This window comes from Sinohyriopsis cumingii, chromosome 11 (genome assembly GCF_028554795.1).
Source record: "Sinohyriopsis cumingii isolate HCF-2022 chromosome 11, ASM2855479v2, whole genome shotgun sequence".
Taxonomy (NCBI): Eukaryota; Metazoa; Mollusca; class Bivalvia; order Unionida; family Unionidae; genus Sinohyriopsis; species Sinohyriopsis cumingii.
In genome coordinates, this window is record NC_142971.1 from 98,210,081 (window position 1) to 98,232,346 (window position 22,266).

The 22,266-nt window shown below is 35.1% G+C and overlaps 1 protein-coding gene across 7 annotated transcripts in view; it reads left to right on the plus strand.

The window, feature by feature from the left end:
- LOC149789084 (filamin-A-like) overlaps positions 1-18,107 on the plus strand; it is a 226,899-nt gene extending 208,792 nt beyond the window's left edge. For all 7 annotated transcript variants that reach the window (XM_089975267.1, XM_089975270.1, XM_089975269.1 and 4 more), the window contains 9 exons: positions 2,543-2,707; positions 5,428-5,529; positions 5,888-6,025; positions 6,316-6,446; positions 8,036-8,156; positions 12,406-12,576; positions 13,470-13,685; positions 14,821-15,018; positions 15,981-18,107. In XM_089975267.1, coding sequence (XP_089831393.1) covers positions 2,543-2,707; positions 5,428-5,529; positions 5,888-6,025; positions 6,316-6,446; positions 8,036-8,156; positions 12,406-12,576; positions 13,470-13,685; positions 14,821-15,018; positions 15,981-16,174 — 1,436 coding nt within the window. In that variant the 3' untranslated portion in view covers positions 16,175-18,107. The remainder of the gene's footprint in view (positions 1-2,542; positions 2,708-5,427; positions 5,530-5,887; positions 6,026-6,315; positions 6,447-8,035; positions 8,157-12,405; positions 12,577-13,469; positions 13,686-14,820; positions 15,019-15,980) is intronic.
- Positions 18,108-22,266: the final 4,159 nt, after the last annotated feature.

The window sequence follows — 22,266 nt, forward strand, 5'->3', positions numbered from 1 at the left end:
GAGGACAGATTCATGTGACTGCAGCACATTACTGCCCATCATTTGGAGGACATATTCCTGTGGATGCAGTACAGTACTGCCCATCATTTGGAGGGCAGACTCATGTGGCTGCAGCACAGCACTGCCCATCATTTGGAGGGCAGATTCATGTGGCTGTGGTACAGTACTGCCCATCATTTGGAGGGCAGACTCGTGTGGCTGCAGCACAGTACTGCCCATCATTTGGAGGGCAGATTCCTGTGGCTGTGGTACAGTACTGCCCATCATTTGGAGGGCAGATTCATGTGGCTGTGGTACAGTACTGCCCATCATTTGGAGGGCAGATTCATATGGCTGCTATTTATTACGCTGAATATTTCCCAGCATGGTTAACTAATGGCCTTGAATATAGGTGTCCAAATGAAAGCTTATTTGGCACTTAGCATCAACACTTGTACAGCCATTGAGGGGTATTTTAAATACAAGTAACAAATCATCACAGAGCACCTGCCCTTGACAAGTTATTCCAGGTAAACTACCTGTGAACTGACATGCAATAGATCAGTTATCTGCTGTCATTAGTAGACCATAATTTGGCATTATTATCAATAAAGTCACACATTTAAGTTCATGATGAGCACCCATTTGTTATTAATAACATAATGGACTGACCATGTAAGGTTGGGGGAGGGGGTGGATTAGATTTTCTTTCAAACAGAATATTTTGACTTTGTTTTTTTCCTTCAACTAATTGAATAGACATTATTTCTTTTCTAAAATGAGAGCAAGAAAACTTGTTCAAGCTATATAAAGGCTCGAAATAACACAACAAGAACAAATTACAGCCTGCCCACTCGCAAAAAAACACAAAATGGTAATAGAAAGCAACTCAACTGAGCATCAGTATCCATTCCTCATTTAAGCAAGATGAACCATTACCCATAAATCTTAAGCGCACAGTTTGGTTCCTGGTTGCTTTTATCTTTCCTTTTGTGCTTGATAAAATGTCAAGAGAATTTTTTTTATGCTAACAGTGTCTTTGATGTTGTGTGTTTGCATTACAGCATTTTGATGGTATAATTTTACAGACAAGTTTTCAAGTTTTAATTCTTTTCCCACAATTTATTGTATTAATAAATGGTAGCATTATATTTTGGTGCTACATGTTTTTTGACATGATATAGTAATAGCATTGCTGCAATTCATAATTTTGTCTTAATTATTAATTAGATATTTTCATCATTATGAAATGAATAAAGAAATTAAATTGGGTCAGAAATAAGGAGTCCTTATCTTAAGACTTTTTTAAACTTGCATTTTTTCAACATCTTGTTCTTTGCTGCAATTCATAATTTTGTCTTAATCATAATTATTAATTAGATATTTTCATCATTACGAAATGAATAAAGAAATTAAATTGGGTCAGAAATAAGGAGTCCTTATCTTAAAACTTTTTTAAACTTGCATTTTTTCAACATCTTGTTCTTTTTGGGGGTGAGAAGGGGGAATGCAATGTCCACTACCACTGAGATCCTAGGTGCAACACTGCTTTAAGACTATACCTTGACAGTTGCTTGAAAAAGGCCAGACTTTAAATGAATAGGTTGCTCCCCTTTCTATCAAGAATTTACATGCCTTGGCAGGTGCTTTCTTAAACAATATGTAGTAAAAATAATTATATTCCTTCAGTTTTAGCTAATAATGATTATGAAAAAAAACTCACAGGATGGTTTTATTTATCTTGTGCAAGTATACAATTTTTTTATCATTTAAACTTAGAAAAAGAAATGCCGATTCAGCTAAATCTTCATAGTACAACACGAGTACTGACACCAGTCTGTTACCATATGAAACTAGTGCCAGACTTTGTTTATGACCGCACTTTGCCAGAGTCACAGTCACCAGTAAGAGATGTGTGATTCATTTCTTTAATTTTAATTATGGGGAGGCAATCCCTTGTAGGAAATGGAGGTAACCTGCACAGTACAATGTGAATTCAGAGTTCATACAAATTTTTTATAATTTAAGCAAAACTATACACTAGAATAACAGTATTCTTGGAGATAAACTTGAAATGATGTGCCATTAAACTGCATATTGCTGTTCATATAGATGGTTACTCATCAAGACAATTGGTATTTATGCCATTGAACTGAATTATTGTTACTGTAGTCCAGACTCTACACTCCATCAGGGGTCATTTGATTCATCCGCTTTCACTTATACTTATGGTATATAGTTGGAATGAAACAAGAATAGGTTAAATAGTAATGAAAAACTATTTATAAATCATTTTGTCAAAATAGCATGAACAGTATCCAAAATTGTTGCACTTTCCCCAAGTTCTTTGTGCTTAGTTGATTAGTATGACAGTTATCACAAGTAATTAATTTGTTTTCAACTTAATTAGAATCATAATCTTTGTTTTAATCACTGATTCAAATTAATTTTGCAAGCAATGTCACCTTAACATAACCATATGCACCAAAATGATTGTGCCTAAATTGCAGCTAGAAGATCATCCAGCAAAGTTTATTTATCTTAATTGCCTATGTATTGGCAGGTACCAGTCCATTCGACATGACAGCCTCAGTAACTAGTCCATCAGGTGTGACAGAACTCTGTGATGTGGTGGCACTGGATGACTGCCATTACAGCATCAAGTTTGTTCCTAAGGAAATGGGCCCTCACACAGTTAGCGTCAAACACAAGGATATGCATATCCCAGGTAACTATCACATGACATTTGACTATTATCCCTATTTAATTGAAACAGTGCATATACATACCTTGGTAATAAACATTATGTAAAGGCACATCCATGCTTATAAATGTTATGTAGTGGAGAATTCCATGGTAATTAACATAAAGTACAGGAAAATGCCTAGGCAGTAAACATGATGTACATGCATGTGCCACATAATGAACAATATATACATGCATATCCCACATAATGAACATTATTTACATGCATATCCCACATAATGAACATTATGTACATGCATATCCTACATAATGAACATGATGTACATGCATATCCCATGTACTGAACCTGTTGTACATGCATATACTACATAATGAACATTATTTACATGCATATCCCATATAATGAACATTTTTACATGCATATCCCACATAATGAACATTATGTACATGCATATCCTACATGATGTACATGCATATCCAATGTAATGAACCTGTTTTACATGCATATCCCACATAATAATCATCATGTAACAATATATCCTACATAAAGAACATAAAGTATATGCATATCCCATGTATTGAACATCATGTACTTGCATTTGCCACATAATGAACATGATGTACATGCATATCCCACATAACGAACATGACGTAGCAGTATATCCCACATAATAAACATGATATAGCAGTATATCCCACATAATCAACATGATGTAGCCGTATATCCCACATAATCAACATGATGTAGCAGTGCATCCGACATAAAGAACATGATGTACATGCATGTCCCACATAACGAACATGATCTAGCAGTATATCCCACATAATCAACATGATATAGCAGTATATCCCACATAATCAACATGATGTAGCAGTATATCCCACATAATCAACATGATGTAGCAGTACATCCCACATAATCAACATGACGTAGCAGTACATCCCACATAATCTACATGATGTAGCAGTACATCCCACATAAAGAACATGATGTACATGCATATCCCACATAATGAACATGATGTAGCAGTACATCCCACATAATCAACATGATGTAGCAGTACATCCTACATAAAGAACATGATGTACATGCATATCCCACATAATGAACATGATGTAGCAGTATATCCCACATAATCAACATGATGTAGCAGTACATCCCACATAAAGGACATGATGTACATGCATATCCCACATAATGAACATGATGTAGCAGTATATCCTACATAAAGAACATGATGTAGCAGTACATCCTACTTAAAGAACATGATGTACATGCATATCCCACATAATGAACATGATGTAGCAGTATATCCTACATAAAGAACATGATGTACATGCATATCCCAGATAATCAACATGATGTAGCAGTATATCCTACATAAAGAACATGATGTAGCAGTACATCCTACTTAAAGAACATGATGTACATGCATATCCCACATAATGAACATCATGTAGCAGCATATCCTACATAAAGAACATGATGTACATGCATATCCCACATAATGAACATCATGTAGCAGCATATCCTAAATAATGAACATTATGTGCATATTCCATGTAATAACCATTACCTATATCAGATGTAATGAACATGATGTACTGGTGGTATATACTTGATAGTTGATTACATGTATTAGGTATGTATATGCTTGGTAATTGATTCAGGACATTTCCATATGCTTATTATTTTATACAGTGCAGATTTATGTCATTGGTAATGAATGCAAAATCCCTGGTAAATATAGTCATATTCTTAGTACTCTGATGTAAATCTGTCCCATTAAATTTGTCCAATTTCCCCAACTGTTATCAAGTTTTATACAATCCTCAACATAATAATCCCATCCCAGTCATGGCATTGTCTTAATGACATAACAAGCTCGGCATGAGTCAGAAGAATGAGGTCAGGTTGTGGGCACTTTGGTTGCCAAAATACTGAATAGTATTGTGCTCATTGGATCTGAGTATGATCTGTGCAAGGACTGATAGGGCGATATGTTAGTGTGGGTAATCTTCCTTCTGATAAAATATTGATTTTGTCAGGATAATGCAGTTTACTGTCATGTAAAGTGGCCTGCTATCACATTACTCATTATGTGGAGGCGAGTGATTGGCGCTTATGCAGAAAACCTCATACATTTTGGGTACAAGATCAAGACATGGAAATGCTTTCCATGTGACCTGTGCCCAGCACCTTGAGTGCAGGATCAGGGCTTGGAAATGCTTTCCATGTGACCTGTGCCCTGCACCTTGAGTGCAGGATCAGGGCTTGGAAATGCTTTCCATGTGACCTGTGACCTGCACCTTGAGTGCAGGATCAAGGCTTGGAAATGCTTTCCATGTGACCTGTGCCCTGCACCTTGAGTGCAGGATCAAGGCTTGGAAATGTTTTCCATGTGACCTGTGCCATATGACCTGCATATTACACTTGGGTGCAGAATCAAGACAAAGGGAGTGCTTTCCATGTGATCTACACCCTACAGTATGAATGCAAGATAATTAGTGGGGAGTATTTTCCAGGTGATCTACACCCAGTATTTATTCACTCATTGGTTCATCAAAGTTGGTTGATTTTTATTTGTTGGTTTTGTATAGTCTTATAGGATGATACAACTTTGCAAAGTTGTAGTATTAATATCATATCTTTAATGTGTATCCTGTGGTAATAAAGTCAACATTTTAATGAAATAAGATGTATTTGACATGTGATACATCAAATTTTGTTTCTGTTTGCAGGTAGCCCATTTGAGTTTACTGTTGGTCCCCTGACTGGAGGAGGTGCACACAAAGTTCATGCAGCTGGCCCTGGACTGGAGAAAGGAGAAGTTGGACACCAATGTGAGTCACGAGTCTGGAAACTCTTTCCTACAGATAACTCATCTTTCATCCAGCTATTAAGACACACACTTGGACACACCATTAGTTGCTCAGTTCAATTTCAAATACCAAAGTAGGATAAATTAGTGATTTATTGATCTATCAGTGTATGTAGGTTAGAGGAGTTATTGATGTGGTTTATTTCTGTGCTATATTAACTACTGTATATACTCACTTATAAGACAAATTCAACTGCAAACTGTGCAGACCCAGATCTGTAAAAGTACTCAGTAAATGTATGTATATTGTCCATTAATATTTTGATAATTATTCATAACATTATGAATTATGTTTGAAGTAATACTTTATTGTTTTGCAGGTGAATTTAACATCTACACACGTGAAGGAGGGGCCGGAGGCCTGTCTATTGCTGTGGAGGGACCATCAAAAGCAGAGATTGACTTTGAGGACAGGAAGGATGGAACTTGCGGTGTTTCATATGTGGTGACAGAACCAGGTTAGTCATTCTGAAATACCCTTGAATAAAATAAACTTAAAAATGAAAACAGAAATAAATGTGATTAACTTCATTTTGCTAATTTTGAGTACAAATTTCCAACTCTTGTTTTTCTTTTCTTTTTTGTTACCCAGACTAGTTAAACTTGTGATTGTTATTGGATTCATGATGTTTGCAGTATTGTGACTTTTAAAGGATGACCAATATTCATGGAACAAAAGGGCATTAGCATAGTTGTTATAATTCAAAAATGTAGGACCAATGAAATCATTTCTTTTATTTCTTCCTAGGTGAATACACAATCTCTGTCAAGTTCAACGATGAACATATAGCTGATTCACCATTCCGAGTTCCCATCACTCCTAGCATTGGTGATGCCCGTAAGGTGTCTGTCAGTGCCTTCCAACAGAAGGGATTGTCAGTAAGTATAGCATGAATAACCACAATCCTCCAACCTCCTTACCCTGCCAGTGGTAATCTCAAAACATGCAGGAGCAAATGTAAGAGAAACTTCAACATAATACCATGGTGAGATGGCTTCAAAAACAAAAATAAATAGATAAACTATTCATGATCTCAATTCGTTTTCATGTGACCCAGGCAGATTGGGTGACAATGTTGCCTAAAAAAGATAAACTTGACCTCCTTCTGTTTGGAAAGTGAAAGTGACTTTGCCATGAGATTTCTTCGATGCACATTTAGTGACTGTAGTGTTTGAGATAATTCCTCACCATAGCCAGATTTCAATTGTGCCAGCAAACAAACTCTTGCACATTCACAGGCATGAGTTTTGATAGTTGACTGACCATTAGCCCTTTCTCAAGTAAGTTAGCAACTATTACTGATTTCCAGAAGTTGATGATGAAAATTCAAAACTTGTGTTTCAAAACTTTAGCAATAGTATATAAATAACAAATTGTGTGTTAGGAATCGATGATTCATCTGAAGACTTCAAATGCCATGTGTGCATTAGTTTCTTCAGAAAATCAGTTTGAAACCGTAAGTGAACATATCATGGAGAAATAATGGCATACACTGGAAGTACCGCTTTATTAGATTGTCTGTTTTCTTAAACCACTGGGCAGATATATTAAGGAAAATATTTAATTCATAGAAAAGTCTATATAAAAAAATGTTGAAGATTTACCACAAAAATGCAATTATGTAGATCAGAAACATGTGGGACAGTGCTTTGTTGTGGAATTTGAAAGGTCAAAGACGTTTTCACTCATTTTTGTAAAAAGGGGAGGAGAGCAGCAAAGCAAATACTATTCAACCAATACCTTACATTACTACATGTATGTAAGCAAATAATAAAACCATAAATTTATAATCCTATGAATGAAGCCTTGGTATAAAGCTAGAATGTGAGTGGCTACATTAAGAAAACCCCTCTTCCTAAAAACAAAAAAAATGTACTCTCATGTTGGCTGTTTAGATTCAGTTGGAAAGAAGGTTTTGTTTATTCATATATCAACTTTAATGCTTCAGTGTTATCTATCAATAGTTACTGTAATGTTTTATCTGCAACAAAGAAATCGGGAAGGAAAATATTTTTTTTAAAGGATAGTTGATTAGCATATTTATAAACTTACCATTTCAGTAATCAAGTACTCGTACCAGTTAAAAAATTCATTATATTGTGTAAGTGTTCTTTTAAAGTCATAATTTGTATACACATATACATACTACTAAAAAAACCTCTCTGCTCAAAAATAAAATATTTCTCAACACACATACACATTTTGCATTTCTTGCTTGCTTCCATTTCTTCCTATTTAGCTTGTCCCAAAAATCTAAGTCCAGCTTGACCCCTACATCATAACTATGAAGAATTAACTATGATAGGCTTATATCCACTAGTGATTGTGTAATTAACTGCAGCAATCTGTATAGTTATTATTTTCAAAAATAATAGATGGCAGGTTTTGCGTCTTTCATAATTACCAAGATTTTCCAGAAAGTACAAATTCTGTAGGATTCTTCTCCAGGCTTTGAGTTTCTTTACAGATTGGTAAGCCATGTGCTTTTGTAGTGAACTACAATGGTGCCAGGAAGGGTGTGTTGAGAGCAAAGGTCACAACCCCATCTGGCCTTGAGGAAGAGTGCCTGGTGCAGGAAATAGATGATGGTAATGATATAGATATTTTTTATGCACATTCTGATCTCACACATAGCTGTAAGGCCAAGAAAGCATATGGTATGGCTATCTGTCGTATGTCAGTATACAATTACTATGTTCAATTTCTCAAAATCCACTGAAACTATTTTACACCTGCCAGCCTTTTTGATTTGACCACAAGTCTTACTGAATGACCTTTAACTTAAGGACTTGTAAAATAATAACACAAATTAAGAAAATGTGATCATTGCAGTAAAATCTGGATGCTGGCTTGTTTCACCTAGATCCAGTTTTCATATTAGATTCATTGGATTTGTTGAAGGAATTAAACCAACGTTGCCCATATTTTACAAGCTGTTGCTTATAGCATTTTCTAGAAATGGTGTCCTGCAGTTTTCTTTAAAGGTGAAAGGGACAATAAACGTCTTAAAAAGTATAAACAGTCAGCACAGAAGTATATAAAGGAATGTTCGTTTCTTGGAGAAAAGCAGGAAAGACCACGATTACATTTATTGGACATCATGTTTTTTTGATATGTTGTTGTTGTTGTTGTTGTAGGGTTTAACGCCATTTTTCATCACAAGATAGGCTTTACATGGCGGCCAGTATTAATGGTGGAAGAAGAACCCGGGAAAACCCCGGAAAGAACCACCGACCCACGAAAAGCTAGTGGCAAGCTTTCTCACTCATCCACATTGGCTGAGCCCGAGACTCGAACCTATGCAGACAGAGGTGAGATGGCAGTGATCCGTGACGGAGAGCACTCTAGACCACTCGGGGCTCCTTTGTTGATATGAGTATGTAACATGGTGGGAGATATTCAAGCCATTACCACATGAAATTGAAGCTAGCCAAGCAAAGATTGTGGCAGGTTGAGAGATAGCAAGAAGTTACTCAGAACAGTGGGGTTAGAAACTGCAGTTTCTGAAACTACTGGAGATGATTACAGTTTAAGTGTACATGACCAACTTTTCAAGGACACTAAACAGAATTAGACCAAATTGACAGAAAGCATCTTAGAATTAAGACCTTTCAGTTTTGTTCAAATTATTCCAAGTTGCATTCAAATTTGTCTTCTGTTACTAAAATTTAAAAAACTACTAAACAAATTTTTTTTTAAACTGTAGAAGAGAATTTGACCAAAGGATTTGAGAGAATGCATCTTGGCATGATGACCCTATGGATTTATATAAATGATTCCAATCTGCCATCAAATATGGTTACTCTTACTGAAAGCAGAAAAACCATGAAAAGAATCTCAAAAACCCATCAACAGAATTTGACCATATTTGATAGAAAGTAATCTGGCTTGAAGACCTTACAAGATTCATGGTACTAATTCAGCTCCTGTAGTAAACCATGGGATATATTATGTTACTTTAGGGTATAACATGGATCGTTTACTGCACTCCAACCAGTACTGTATAAATGTGATCACGCACATTAGACATTCTGTGTTGAAACACGATTTTGTGTGGGACTACTTTTATTGCACAATAAATCAAAAGGTGCAGCAACTCAGAATTAAGTTCATTTTCATTCTATCTAAATAATTGCAACTGAAATAAAAACAGTGATGAAAAGAATCTCAAATGGGTAATGATTTAATACTGAATTTATGAAATGAATTGAATAATGTCCAGCTTTTCTTAGCCAAGCTGGACATTAACATTAAATCATTACCCATTTGAGATATTCAGTGTCTGTGACTTACTGAAAATAGTAAACATAAGGCACAGACAACAGCCTTAGATGACTCAATGTATAACTTGTGACTTTCTGCAAATACAGTATGACCCCGCTATAGTGCGCTCCATTATAACGTGAATTCAGATATAACGTGGTCATGGTGTGGCTCCCGAAATTTCATATACATGTATTTTTCTTGTGCCAAAAAAATTCTTAAAAAGTATGAAAAAAATGTAAAAAGTTGCTTATCATTTTGGGGAAGAGGTCGTGTATGAAAATACAAGATGATTGTGGCCTGGCTCCTGAAATTTTATATGTATTTTTCTCATACACGAAAAAGTATTTTTCTTGTACACAAAAAAACGCATAAAAGTTTATTCTGGGATTGCATAGGTCTTCTCCAATGTCGCAAACTTGGATCGTTTTTCCTTTATTTATTGGCTGCAAAACATACCATGTGGCTTTTTTTATTTGTTGGCGGCATTGTTGGCTGTTTAGACTTTTATATACAACCATTAGCTTGGAGTGCAGAAATTCACAGGCCCCATGAAAGGATACTGCAAACTAGATATAAAATGCACTGAAATTTATCTGTTGTTACATAAACAAATTCTTTGTCCATTTTGACAAACCATCTAAACAGTGCATTGTTATATCATAATCTGCTTATCCTGACATCTAGCACGAGTTCTGTATGTTGCGAAATATCTGCTTTTTTGTTGTTGACATTTCTGGTATCGGAGATCAACTGGACGAAGCATTTTCCCATAATCTATCTTTCATCAGATTTTCGGCCGCTTGCTAGCAATTAATATATTTACAGAGACTGATATTTTTATGTGGATGGTAAGTAAAATTCCTCTTCGTTTCACTCAGAATTAAATCCTTCAGAACGCTCACGTTTTCTGTAATAATCCCTGTCATCAGAACACCTGCATCTCTATCGTCCGTTGACCCTTTGTTAATTTTTAGATGCATGCATGGAAGGCAGCATCACACTACTACCACAAATGTTTAAAAAAAAAAATCTTACTTTTTGGTTTATTCAGTAGGCATGGAGGGACAGTAACTAGAATAGTCTAAGTGACGGCCAATTTCTTTTTAAAAATGTACCCAGATAAAATAATTTGCTGAAATTTCAAAGGAAACAGTACCTTTGAAGCACCGACTGTTATGAAAATGTACTCAGCAGATGGAAAAAATACCAGTCTCAGTCATGCAATACAGCTATTTGATGTTGCTGCCACAATAAGAAATGGGCATTTGTTTGGTTCTCCAAAGCTGTCCTTTGGCGGTGACTTCAATAGCGCATGCACCCTTCATCAAAGAAGGCCAACTACAGTCTTACAATAACAGCAAAGAACTTTTCTTCAGAGGAAGTCAGTACAAACTTAAATAAAAGTGATGGAATCTGATGGATTTTTGCATTTGCCAACGTGACTGGAACACGTTAACTGTGCTGTGAAAGTTTCCTTTTTGTAGGGAAAAAGTAAAACGCAAACTAACTTTTACTGACTTGGAACGTACTTGAAAGTAAATGTGCTTTGTCATTTGTTACATGATTGTGCAATGTTTTCCCACTTAATTCAGACCAATATGACCTGTTACAAAATTAATGAATATTTTAAAGCTCTGTGTGCATATTTTTCACGGAATCATTTGTATTGTGGATTCAATGTATATGATGAGGTTCATGGGTGAGTACACGGTGTTGATACTCTATTTATGCTATACATTAGACATTTATAAATAAACAGGATTCACATAAATGTTCATGGTTTTCTAAATAAAATAAACTATTATATTATGTCTTCTCTGTTTTCACTACAGGTGTATTTCTCATTTAATATGCATCAATTCAAGATGGTAACTGTGCAGACGAAGCACGTATTTTACTGCCCACATTTATTACCCACACACACCCCCACAAATTTTTTTTGGGCGAGGGCTACATTTTCTTCAGCTAACTCATTAGGTTGCATATAACATGGTTCGGTATATAACCCAGTTGGGTTTTATGGCTCCCAACTACAGTGTTATAGTGGGGTCACACTGTAGTAAGCAAAGGTCACAAATGGTCTTGGATGTCACATAATGTAGATTCTATGACTTGATCAAAACAGTAAGAAGGCAGTAACAACAATCTTAGATGTCTCATATTGTGTAAAATGTGACTTCATAAAAAAAGTAAGCAGAAGTAACAAAAAGAAGTCTCAGATGGCACAATGTATAGTCTGTGACTCATTCAAAACAGTAAGCAATCAAAGTATGCACAAAACAGTCTACATTAAAGAGGCACGGAATCAGCAATTGCTGAAATCTTTGAAGAATTTTCAACTGGGAAAATTTATTCATTCTGACAGAAACAATGAAATCGATTTCAAAAGAATTCCTTTACGTTGTGCATAAAAAATTAACATTCATAAACCTTCATTAAATAAAGCATAGTCAAGTAAATTATTATTCGATTCTTTTCTTCAAAGAAAGTGAAAGGATGTACGCATAAGTGAAAGAATACAAAAAACATGAAATCCAATTGCCAGAATAAAATATTATAAATATATTTCAGGTGAATATGCTGTTAGGTTTATCCCCCATGAAAATGGCCCCCACCTGGTGGATGTGACATTTGATGGCTGCCAGATCCCAGAAAGCCCATTCAGGATTCAGGTTGGCGCTGTTCATGCTGACCCTGGAATGGTTCAGGCATATGGTGATGGACTCAAGACTGGCAAAACAGGTACAAAAAGTTGACATATCTTTTGCAAACAAGTTTTAATATTGTAGTTTATTCAGCTTGCAGTTTTCAAACAATTGCATCAAGAATTTGAATCTTTTAAAGAAACTCTTTTTAAGTCCATTTAATGGAAAAGGGGTTTATCATAAATTATATTTGTGTAATTGGCATTTGTTCTTAATTGGTCACTACATGTTTGATTAATGGGATCAGATATACTTAGCATTTATACGAAGGTGGTCACTGTATAAAGGTGATAAAAGATTTCTGTTAATTAAAAAGGTATACATGATATAAAAAAACATCGTTGATTTAAGTGGATGAATTTATGCAGTAAAAGCTGACATTTTAATGTTCAGTTTATCCCCATTCAAATGAAAATTTAGGAAACTCTGAAAAATTACTCCAGTATCGTTACATTAATGGCATTTGAAATGCTTCAGGTCAGTTGCTTTTACTTTGCAAGCAGCATTGCATTTCAAAATGAACTTTAAAAATTGGATAAACCATTCTGTTGTAAACAAGTAAAAAAAAAATTTTATGTAAGTTTTGTAAAAGTATTTTGTTTTATTTGCTCTTGTTATAATGTGTATAGGAAATTTATGCTATTGTTACAGTGAGTACTTGACATATCAATAAATAATCTGTTTTCAACATAACTCCTGAAGTTCCAATCCACGTAAGTAATGATTCTGATGACGTTCCAGTCCAAGTATGTAATGATTCTGATGACGTTCCAGTCCAAGTATGTAATGATTCTGATGACGTTCCAGTCCAAGTATGTAATGATTCTGATGACGTTCCAGTCCAAGTATGTAATGATTCTGTTGACGTTCCAGTCCAAGTATGTATTGTTATAGCTTTTTACACATGAGTCTAATGCTCATCTTTTACAGGCCAAGTTTGCAAGTTCTTTGTGAACACTGTGAATGCTGGCTCTGGAGCCCTAGCTGTTACTGTGGAAGGACCATCCAAGGTAAAGCTGGAATGCAAGGAGTGTGATGAGGGGTATGAGTTTACCTACACTCCTACTGCACCAGGGGACTACTACATCACAATCAAATATGCAGGAACACACATTGTAGGCAGCCCATACAAGGCCAAGATTGAAGGTAGGGATAATACATTACTGGATATATTTGTTCATTTACACTACCATATTTACTCACATAAAAATCAAATCCAACTGCAAACTGTACAGACCCAAATCTGCCATCACAAAATGCACCAGCATATCATGGGTCTGAGCAATTGGTTAGGAGTAATCAGTAGAACAGACAATGTAGACACTGATCTGCATGTGCATAATGCTATGGCAGAGCAGGATCCTTTTTTTGTTTGTAGTTTGACTCAACTTGTAAGCGAGTACATACCGTGTTAACTCCACAAAGGCTGATCATAAATCTCCATGATTTAGTTGTCTATTTACTGTGTACCATGAACATTTGAACAAGGTTATCAACTTTGAACCATCACTTGTGTTAAGACGCAAGTTGATATGCTTTGTTGTATGGTGATGTTCAGTTATTTATAAATATATTGCTAATTGTTGAGACTATGATTCATTCCAGTATGACCTTTGCATTCCCATAAAGCACACAGTATTGCTGCTGTCCATACATAGATCTGAATGACCATTCTTAATCTGTTTTGCTGCTGTCCATCCTGAATTTGATTTGCTGCTGTCCATCCATAGGTCAGAATGACCATCCTGAATGTGTTTTGCTGATGTCCATCCATAGATCTGACAGAGTATCATGAATCTGTTTTGATGCTGTCCATCCATAGATATGACAGACCATCCTGGATCTGTTTTGCTGCTGTCCATCCATAGGTCTGAATGACCATTTTAGTGCAATACTATTAGAGTTAGAACCATGAACATTTGACACTTTATCATGGTCATATGTAGATGACAAGATTCAATTTTCTGGCTATTACAGCAATTGTTGTTTTTTTATTATTAATTTTTACACATTTTATAGCCTTAATTCATTTGAATCTCATAATAAAATGTTTACTTTACCTATTGCATTTCTTCCATTTTAAAATATGTCGATATTTGTAATGTTTTCTAATTTAGAAAGCTTCAAAAACATTCTCCAATATATGAGTAATTGACCCAAATCATGGTCTGATATTTACCCTTTATAGATGCAAAAAGTAATGGAAAAACATAGTATGTAGCATATATTAAATTATAATATAGTTGTCAGTCTTTTGTTAAAGTCATTTCATGCATTGTAGGTCAAGGACAGGCCAGTGTATACCAAGAGCAAGCCTCAGTCGTCGTGGAAACAGTAACAAAGACTAGCATCATGAGTAAGTTTGCAGGTCTGCAGGCCTTCCAATCTGATGCTTCCAAAGTGACTGCTGAAGGCCATGGTCTGAAGAAGGCCTTCAGGAACAAACAGACTGCATTCACTGTAGATACCTCTAGAGCAGGTGAGATAAGATACTTTCCCAGTCTGGTTTATTTATCCACCTTTTAGGGGTTATGAATGCTTTTCAATCGACTTGGTGCATGTAATTTAATTTTGCTTGAGAAAACTGTGATAAAAGATTGTGCCATTTCGGGTGTAGCCAATATTCACACTTGGCCTGTGTTTTCAATATAACAAAATAAACTTTGTAAGTTTCCACCTTGCAAAAGTATGCAATATAGGCAGTTTGGAGGACAAAACCTGTCATGGTATGGATCTTTGCATTCCAACACAAACTGGAGATCAGGTTTAAATGCCAAATATTTACAGTTCAACCAGAAGCTCATTGTAATGATTGTATGATGAACTTGGATGCAGGTAAATGTGGCCTTATTGATAACTAAAGTTAACATTTTCTTTCTGATAGAATGTTTGATAAATTCTGTTGCTTTTCTATTGTATTCCTAAAAGATTTTGGATTAGCTATAATACTTGGCAAAACCTAAACTAGCCAAAATAAATGCATTTAGAATTGTCACCAACTGCACAGTTCATTTGGTGTTTTATGGCATAGTAAGAAAAGTAGATGATTTAATGCCAAGGCAGAGAGCATAGTGCCTTGGCATAAAGTGTTTTGTCCATGGACATGCTATGGAAGCAAACTTAGTTCATCTAGTAGTTGGATTCAAACCACGAATTTCTGCTTCTGAATTGCACTGTAAAGCAGTGTGGTTCCTTATAGCAGTGGTTTAGCATTGATCACCAATTGACATAGGGATGTTCCATTTGTTGTGATCAGTTGTGGTTGTTTAAAATTCTGCTCTTGGTGAAACTCACCATTCTCACATGTGCCTGGCAAAGCCTTCCAGCTTGTAAGTTTCTAGCTGGACAAATTGTGACACAGACTTTAAATCTGACTCATTTGTATGTGCATGAAATCTTGTTGTGCTACCAAATACATGAACAGTTTTCTCCTTTCTTCAGGAAACAACATACTCCTGATCGGTATGATCGGTCCAAAAGGCCCATGTGAGGAGTTGACCGTCAAACACTCTACTAGTGCACCTAACCAGTACAAGATCACATACATAGTGAAGGAGCGGGGGAACTACATGCTGAGCATCAAGTGGGGAGAGGAACACATACCTGGCAGTCCTTACTGCATTGTTTGTGAATAAATTACACAGACTTAATCACCATAGCAACAGTTATTTCCAAATGCTTCTAAAATTTCTTTTGCATTAACTATTGATCTGAAGTCTTGGGTCACTTCTTAACTTGCCATGCTTCATTGCCCATGATTATGTTCATTTTATGTCTGGGGGCAAGAAATCTATGTTGGTAACTAGTATACCATGCCAGATAAAGTTAATGGAGGAAGTTAATGGAGAAAACTTCTTACAATCTAATAGATTAGCTTGCCGAGTTTAATAAAATATTATAAAGTTAAAAACTGATTATATTGTGGACTTCACATTGATAAAATGCAGATGCAAGCAACTGCTGAAACAATTTTTACATGATGATTCACCTGTAACAGATATGTCTGTACTAGTTGTACGATATAAAATTTACTTCGACAGTTAAAACCAATACCATGTTGTATGAGTTGTACATTGATAGTTAAACCAATACCATGTTGGAGCAGCTTTCATTTATCAGCTTGTCATGTACATGTCTCACTTGATATGAGACAAGTCAAAAATATTTCTGTTGAATATGTTACACCAAACAATTGTTACTGGGTACATAGATTTTCTTGCCTTTCCCATACACTTACTGCTGTGTAATTAATTATTTTATGTTAATTATAATAGTTTGAGCATAATGAACAAACTTTTAAATTTTTTAGTGCCCATGCAGTTAATGAAAGTAAACAGGATATTTTAAGAGTTATTTGTGATTAACATGTATGTTTTTGAGTATGCATGGCAATGAATTGTATCATTTGCTGTTGCTTACGAAAGGACTTGTGCTTTTTTTTATGGAATGTAAATTTTATAAACTAGATTTATACGGTAAACAAGGGTTAAATACAAATATATTCTTTGCAACGAATGTGGCATTATTGATACAAACATGATGGAGAGACCAGTGCAATTCATTCTCCTATCAGTCATACATTCTTCAAAGGGAAACAGAAATGTTGATACAAAATGGGGTATGACAAGAAGAAGAAAAAAACTGACAAAACAATGAATAGTCTGTTTAACTTGTATTTCAGGCCTAGTGCCATAAAAAAACTACAATTATAGTTACTATTGTATTCAATAGAATGTATATTCATAGAAGACAAAAAAAGTTTTAAAAAAAACAAAAACATTAATGCATTTAATTATGAAAATAGATCAACATAAAAGAGTACATCATTGTTGTGTCTGCAAAATATGGAAGGTAGACATTTGTAAATAACACTAGATTGTATACACCACGATTTAGAGATTAGTTAAAAAATGTTTATGCATCCAAAATGGAATTGGCAACATTTCTGTTTTATCATTGACCCATATTTTTCTAGTTATGGTGCTAACCTAAATTCTGAATGGAGTTTGTAAATATTCCCCACAATATTTTATTGGACCCATGTTTTTCTCATATATATTGTTGATTACCTGTTTCCTTGAGGGATTGTTATGTAATAGTCCAGTCATACATGTCCGACTTGTACTTTAAACTGTCTGGCCAAAATTGAAGAAAACTGCTTGTACATTTCTTTTGTATGTCATTTCATACATATGTGTTAAATAGCTATTTTGTATTGTGAGAGGGTTGGAAGACTGATTGATATAATATAATATTTTATAAATGTTGTTTTTTGCATATATATGGAGTGGAACATTTGTGTCACTGCAGCTTTGTTATTTATATACTCAGCCAACTAGCAAGTATGCAATACACTATATTTATGCTTCATGCTACTTTATACGTTTACAAATTAGGTTTACAAAATTTCACGGATTTATCTATGATATTCTGTCAGAGCCTTTTGCTTTGCTCAAAAAAAAAACATGATGGTGACAATGCTCACCCGATTTCATATTTCACAGATGTTTTACTGCCGTTACAGCAATGATGTAAGTTACATTTGTCAGTAAATATGGTTTTCCATGACTCCTTGGCTTCCTTGTCAATCGCTTCTAGTCTTCCAAGTTATGACCACACCTATGCTACAACATTAGTGATAATTTTTATATCCTGTCCTTTAAATTTCATAGAAGACAAATTACCTCACTTAGTGACAAAATTATGCCATTTAACTCGTTAACTTTGTGTTAAATTATATCAAATTTAACCCCTTATAACTTTATACCCTGTTAAACCAGTAATCTATGTAGTAGGTGTTTTACTAAAGAGAATCAATTGTTTTTATCAAAATATATAAGAATTGATACATGTAACAAATTAGTACCCCCAGCTTTCCTCGTTTCATGAATTTCATATAGACATGACAAGATAACCCATGGAAGCAAAAATTACCAAGCTAATTTCAAACCAAATTTCTTGATTGCAGACCATTTATTTAAAGGGCTATCTATGTGTTTTTCTGCACAAATAATTTAGTTGTCTCTCATGTACCTTGATTTGCTTGTTGGGTAAGAAAGAAGCTTGTTGATTTTGGGATCAAAAGGACAATGTCATTGAGATTGAAAGAAGAAATGTGGTGTTTGCTTGATAAATTTTGTTCAAGATCATGTACCTGGACCAAAGTTTGTTGAAGGGCTTGCTTATAAAATATGGAAAAGCTCTACTGATTTATAGGGTCCAAAAGTCAAGATCATTTTGCCTCAAAGAAAGTTGGTCTTGCAGAACCAATTTTGTTTCTCAAGTTCCTTGACCAAACTTTGTGGACAGCTTTCACTGGGATGATAAATAAACCTATGGATTCTGGAGTCTAAAGGTCATGGGAAGTCTAATAAGAAATTAATGGTGTCTGCATCTTAAGTTTAGTTCACGATCACATACATTAACAGAAGATCGAAGTTACTAAGATCCTTTAGTCAATAATCTCCAGAGGACTGTTATGTAATATGCCATTCATGACGCTCCTGTTCTAAATTTAATTTTCTTACAAATTAAGAATGTATTTTGTACAAATGGGGCTGAAGTCAAAGCTAGGTATAGAATTTTTATCTTCATCCATCTGGACTTGTTACATTTAGTTGGACAACCAACATGGCCAATACTGAGAATTGTACTGTTGTGTTCATGTTAAATTTATAGACCAGTAGTTCCCACCTTCAGGTTGTGACCCAAATCAGGGTCACGAATGGTCATCATAATTTGATCAATAAACCTGAAGGTTGGGAGGTCAGGCTGGTGGCCAGTTTGGGGTTGCAGCAAAAATAGGTTGGAAAACACAGATCTAAATGCAAGATTAACCTTCCGAGGCCCAAAGTGGCCAAATGGTCTTAAAGCACTCACTGTTATGGATCACTGCCATCTCACCTCTGTCTGCGTGGGTTCGAGTCTTGGATTCGGCTAATGTGGGTATGTGAGAAAGCTTGCTAGTAGCTTCTCGTGGGTCAGTAGTTCTTTCCAGGGTTTTCCCGGGTTTTTCCTCCACTATTAATACTGGCCACCACGTATAGCCTATCATGTACTTAAAAATGGTGTTAAACCCTATAACAACAACAAGATTAACCTTCCAAAAGTGGTCAAAGTCATTTAAAAAAAGTTTGGTTGCTTTTTTTCTCAACAAATTTGAAAAGAGGGTTATTGTGACCAGTGTTTGGTTGGGGAAAGCTGAATACATCTGGATAAATTCCATTTAAATTTATTGTCCATGCCGTCAGAAAAGGGATCCAAATGTAAACATATCAGTGGAGCATAAAAAACTAGGTTACTGTGACCAACTTTATTTTGACCACGCAGTATTCAAGATGAAAGCGTACAGTGTTTCAGATTTGTACATGTGTTTGTGTCTTAAAATGATTCCAAGTGCATAAATCTAACTATATTCATCAAAATAGATTTGTCATGAAGTATGGCATCCATGTATGCACTTGGAAGTACTATATGTGGTTATGTTAACACCAGATAACAGTCTTTTATATGTGGTTAACTCTACCAGATAACAGTATGAAAAGTGCTATACTGTATATGGTTATGTTAACACTACCAGACAACATAGTATAAGGAGTGCTACATGTGGTTATGTTAACACTACCAGATAAGTCTGAGGAGTGCTATATGTGGTTATGTTAACCCTACTAGATAACATAGTACGAGAAGTGCTATACTGTATATGGTTATGTTAACATTACCAGATAACATAGCATGAGAAGTGCTATATATGGTTATGTTAAAACTACCATTTTGCCTTTGTGAAGTTCAGGCATCTGTAGCTGAGAGGGTTTTCCATCTGAAGTTATGGGTTCAAAATTGGCAGAGTGGCAATGTGTTTTTCCCGATGACATCTCAATTTAGGGATCCATAGCAATAACTCTTGGTTAAAAAGTATCTTTAAAAAAATTGCACAATTATTGGGGCACGAGTTCTGTCATTTTCCAGAAATGAGAAAACTGCAGGATAAATATCATAATCATATGCCAAGTTCCAAAGTATTTGAGGGCTGAAACAAAAATTCTGGAGGCAAGTTTTAAAGGCAAAAGAACAAATCACATTTCAACTGTGAAAAGAAATGATCACATCACAACAATATACACATCTTATTGACAACTCAAAGCAATGGCATCCATAAATACTGCAGCACAAGTGAGATGGCAAATAAATTGATTTTTGATGGAGAGGCTGTACTAGCAGCTTGTGAGAAATATCTAATTTGTCCTGCAGAATATTTGCATAATAGATTTTAACATTTATGGATGTTAGATTTAAAGAATTCAAAATAGAGTTAATAAACAAATGACAAACATTTCATATAATTAGTTTGATGTGCAGTACCTATAAATATGTGCATTACACATGTATTTGTTTCTATCAGACAAAAATGGAATGTCTGACAACACTCACCTTGTATCAATAAACACAAGACAGGACTGGGTGTTGTTATTTGTCTCTATTTTTACTGACAGACATGAGTGTGGTGCATGTAAAGTTTGAGTTGCCTCCCTTTCTGTATAAAACCATGTTTATAATTTCATATGCAAACAACAATGACCGAAAGCTTCACAGCTTGAATTAAGCTGCTAAATCAATGGAGCCAAACCCATCACTACTCCTCACATCTTTGCCAATAGCTTTATCATTTGTGCTGAAAACATAGCATATGGTAATTGCACTGTTCATAACATTACATATGGATAAAAATGTTTATAAAAATAATTACAAAATAATATAAATTAAAAATTGAAAGTTATTTTTGAATGAATCACTGCAAAGTTTGAAGAATGGTCCACACATTAACTAAAGGCACACACTTAGTAGTCTGTGGTCGATGATTTTACCAAGAAATAAGGCTCATCTACACCTAGATATTACTATGATTGGTTTTCCAAGACATTACAGCTAAATTAAAATCTACACCTGGGTGTTACTATGATTAGTTTTCCAAGAAATAAGGCTTGTCTACACCTGTATGTTACTATGATTGGTTTTCCAATAAATAAGGTTTGTCTACACCTGGATGTTACTATGATTGGTTTTCCAAGAAATAAGGCTTGTCTACACTTGGATGTTACTATGATTGGTTTTCCAAGAAATAAGGCTTGTCTACACTTTGATTTTCCCAGAAATAAGGTTTGTCTACACCTGGATGTTACTATGATTGGTTTTCCAAGAAATGAGGCTTGTCTACACCTTGATTTTCCAAGAAATAATGCTTGTCTACACCTGGATGTTACTATGGTTTGTTTTCCAAGAGATAAGGCTTGTCTACACCTGGATGTTACCATGATTGGTTTTCCAAGAAATAAGGCTTGTCTACACCTGGATGTTACTGTGATTGGCTAATGACAAATCATCTGTTCATTAGCTTGTGTCATCAATGAAGGTTCAGTAAGTTCTCAGTGTTTGTCAAAACAAACCCAGCTGAGGCATTATGCAATCACCAAGCACCCATGGACACTGCCACAACAGTAAAGTGATTCTTCCTACTTGCTAGATTGAGAAAATTAGCAACACAGTCACCAAGACTGACTGTGGTCTTTTAATGATAAGCAAACAGGAGCCTATTTTTCACCTTTATTGAGGAAAATTGGATTGATACTGGTGTGGCTCAGATAACAATACCAGCGAAGTCGTGGGTAATTAATTTAAGTATCAACCCCAAAACTATGTAAAGCTTTTTTCACATGCTTTGTATACTAGT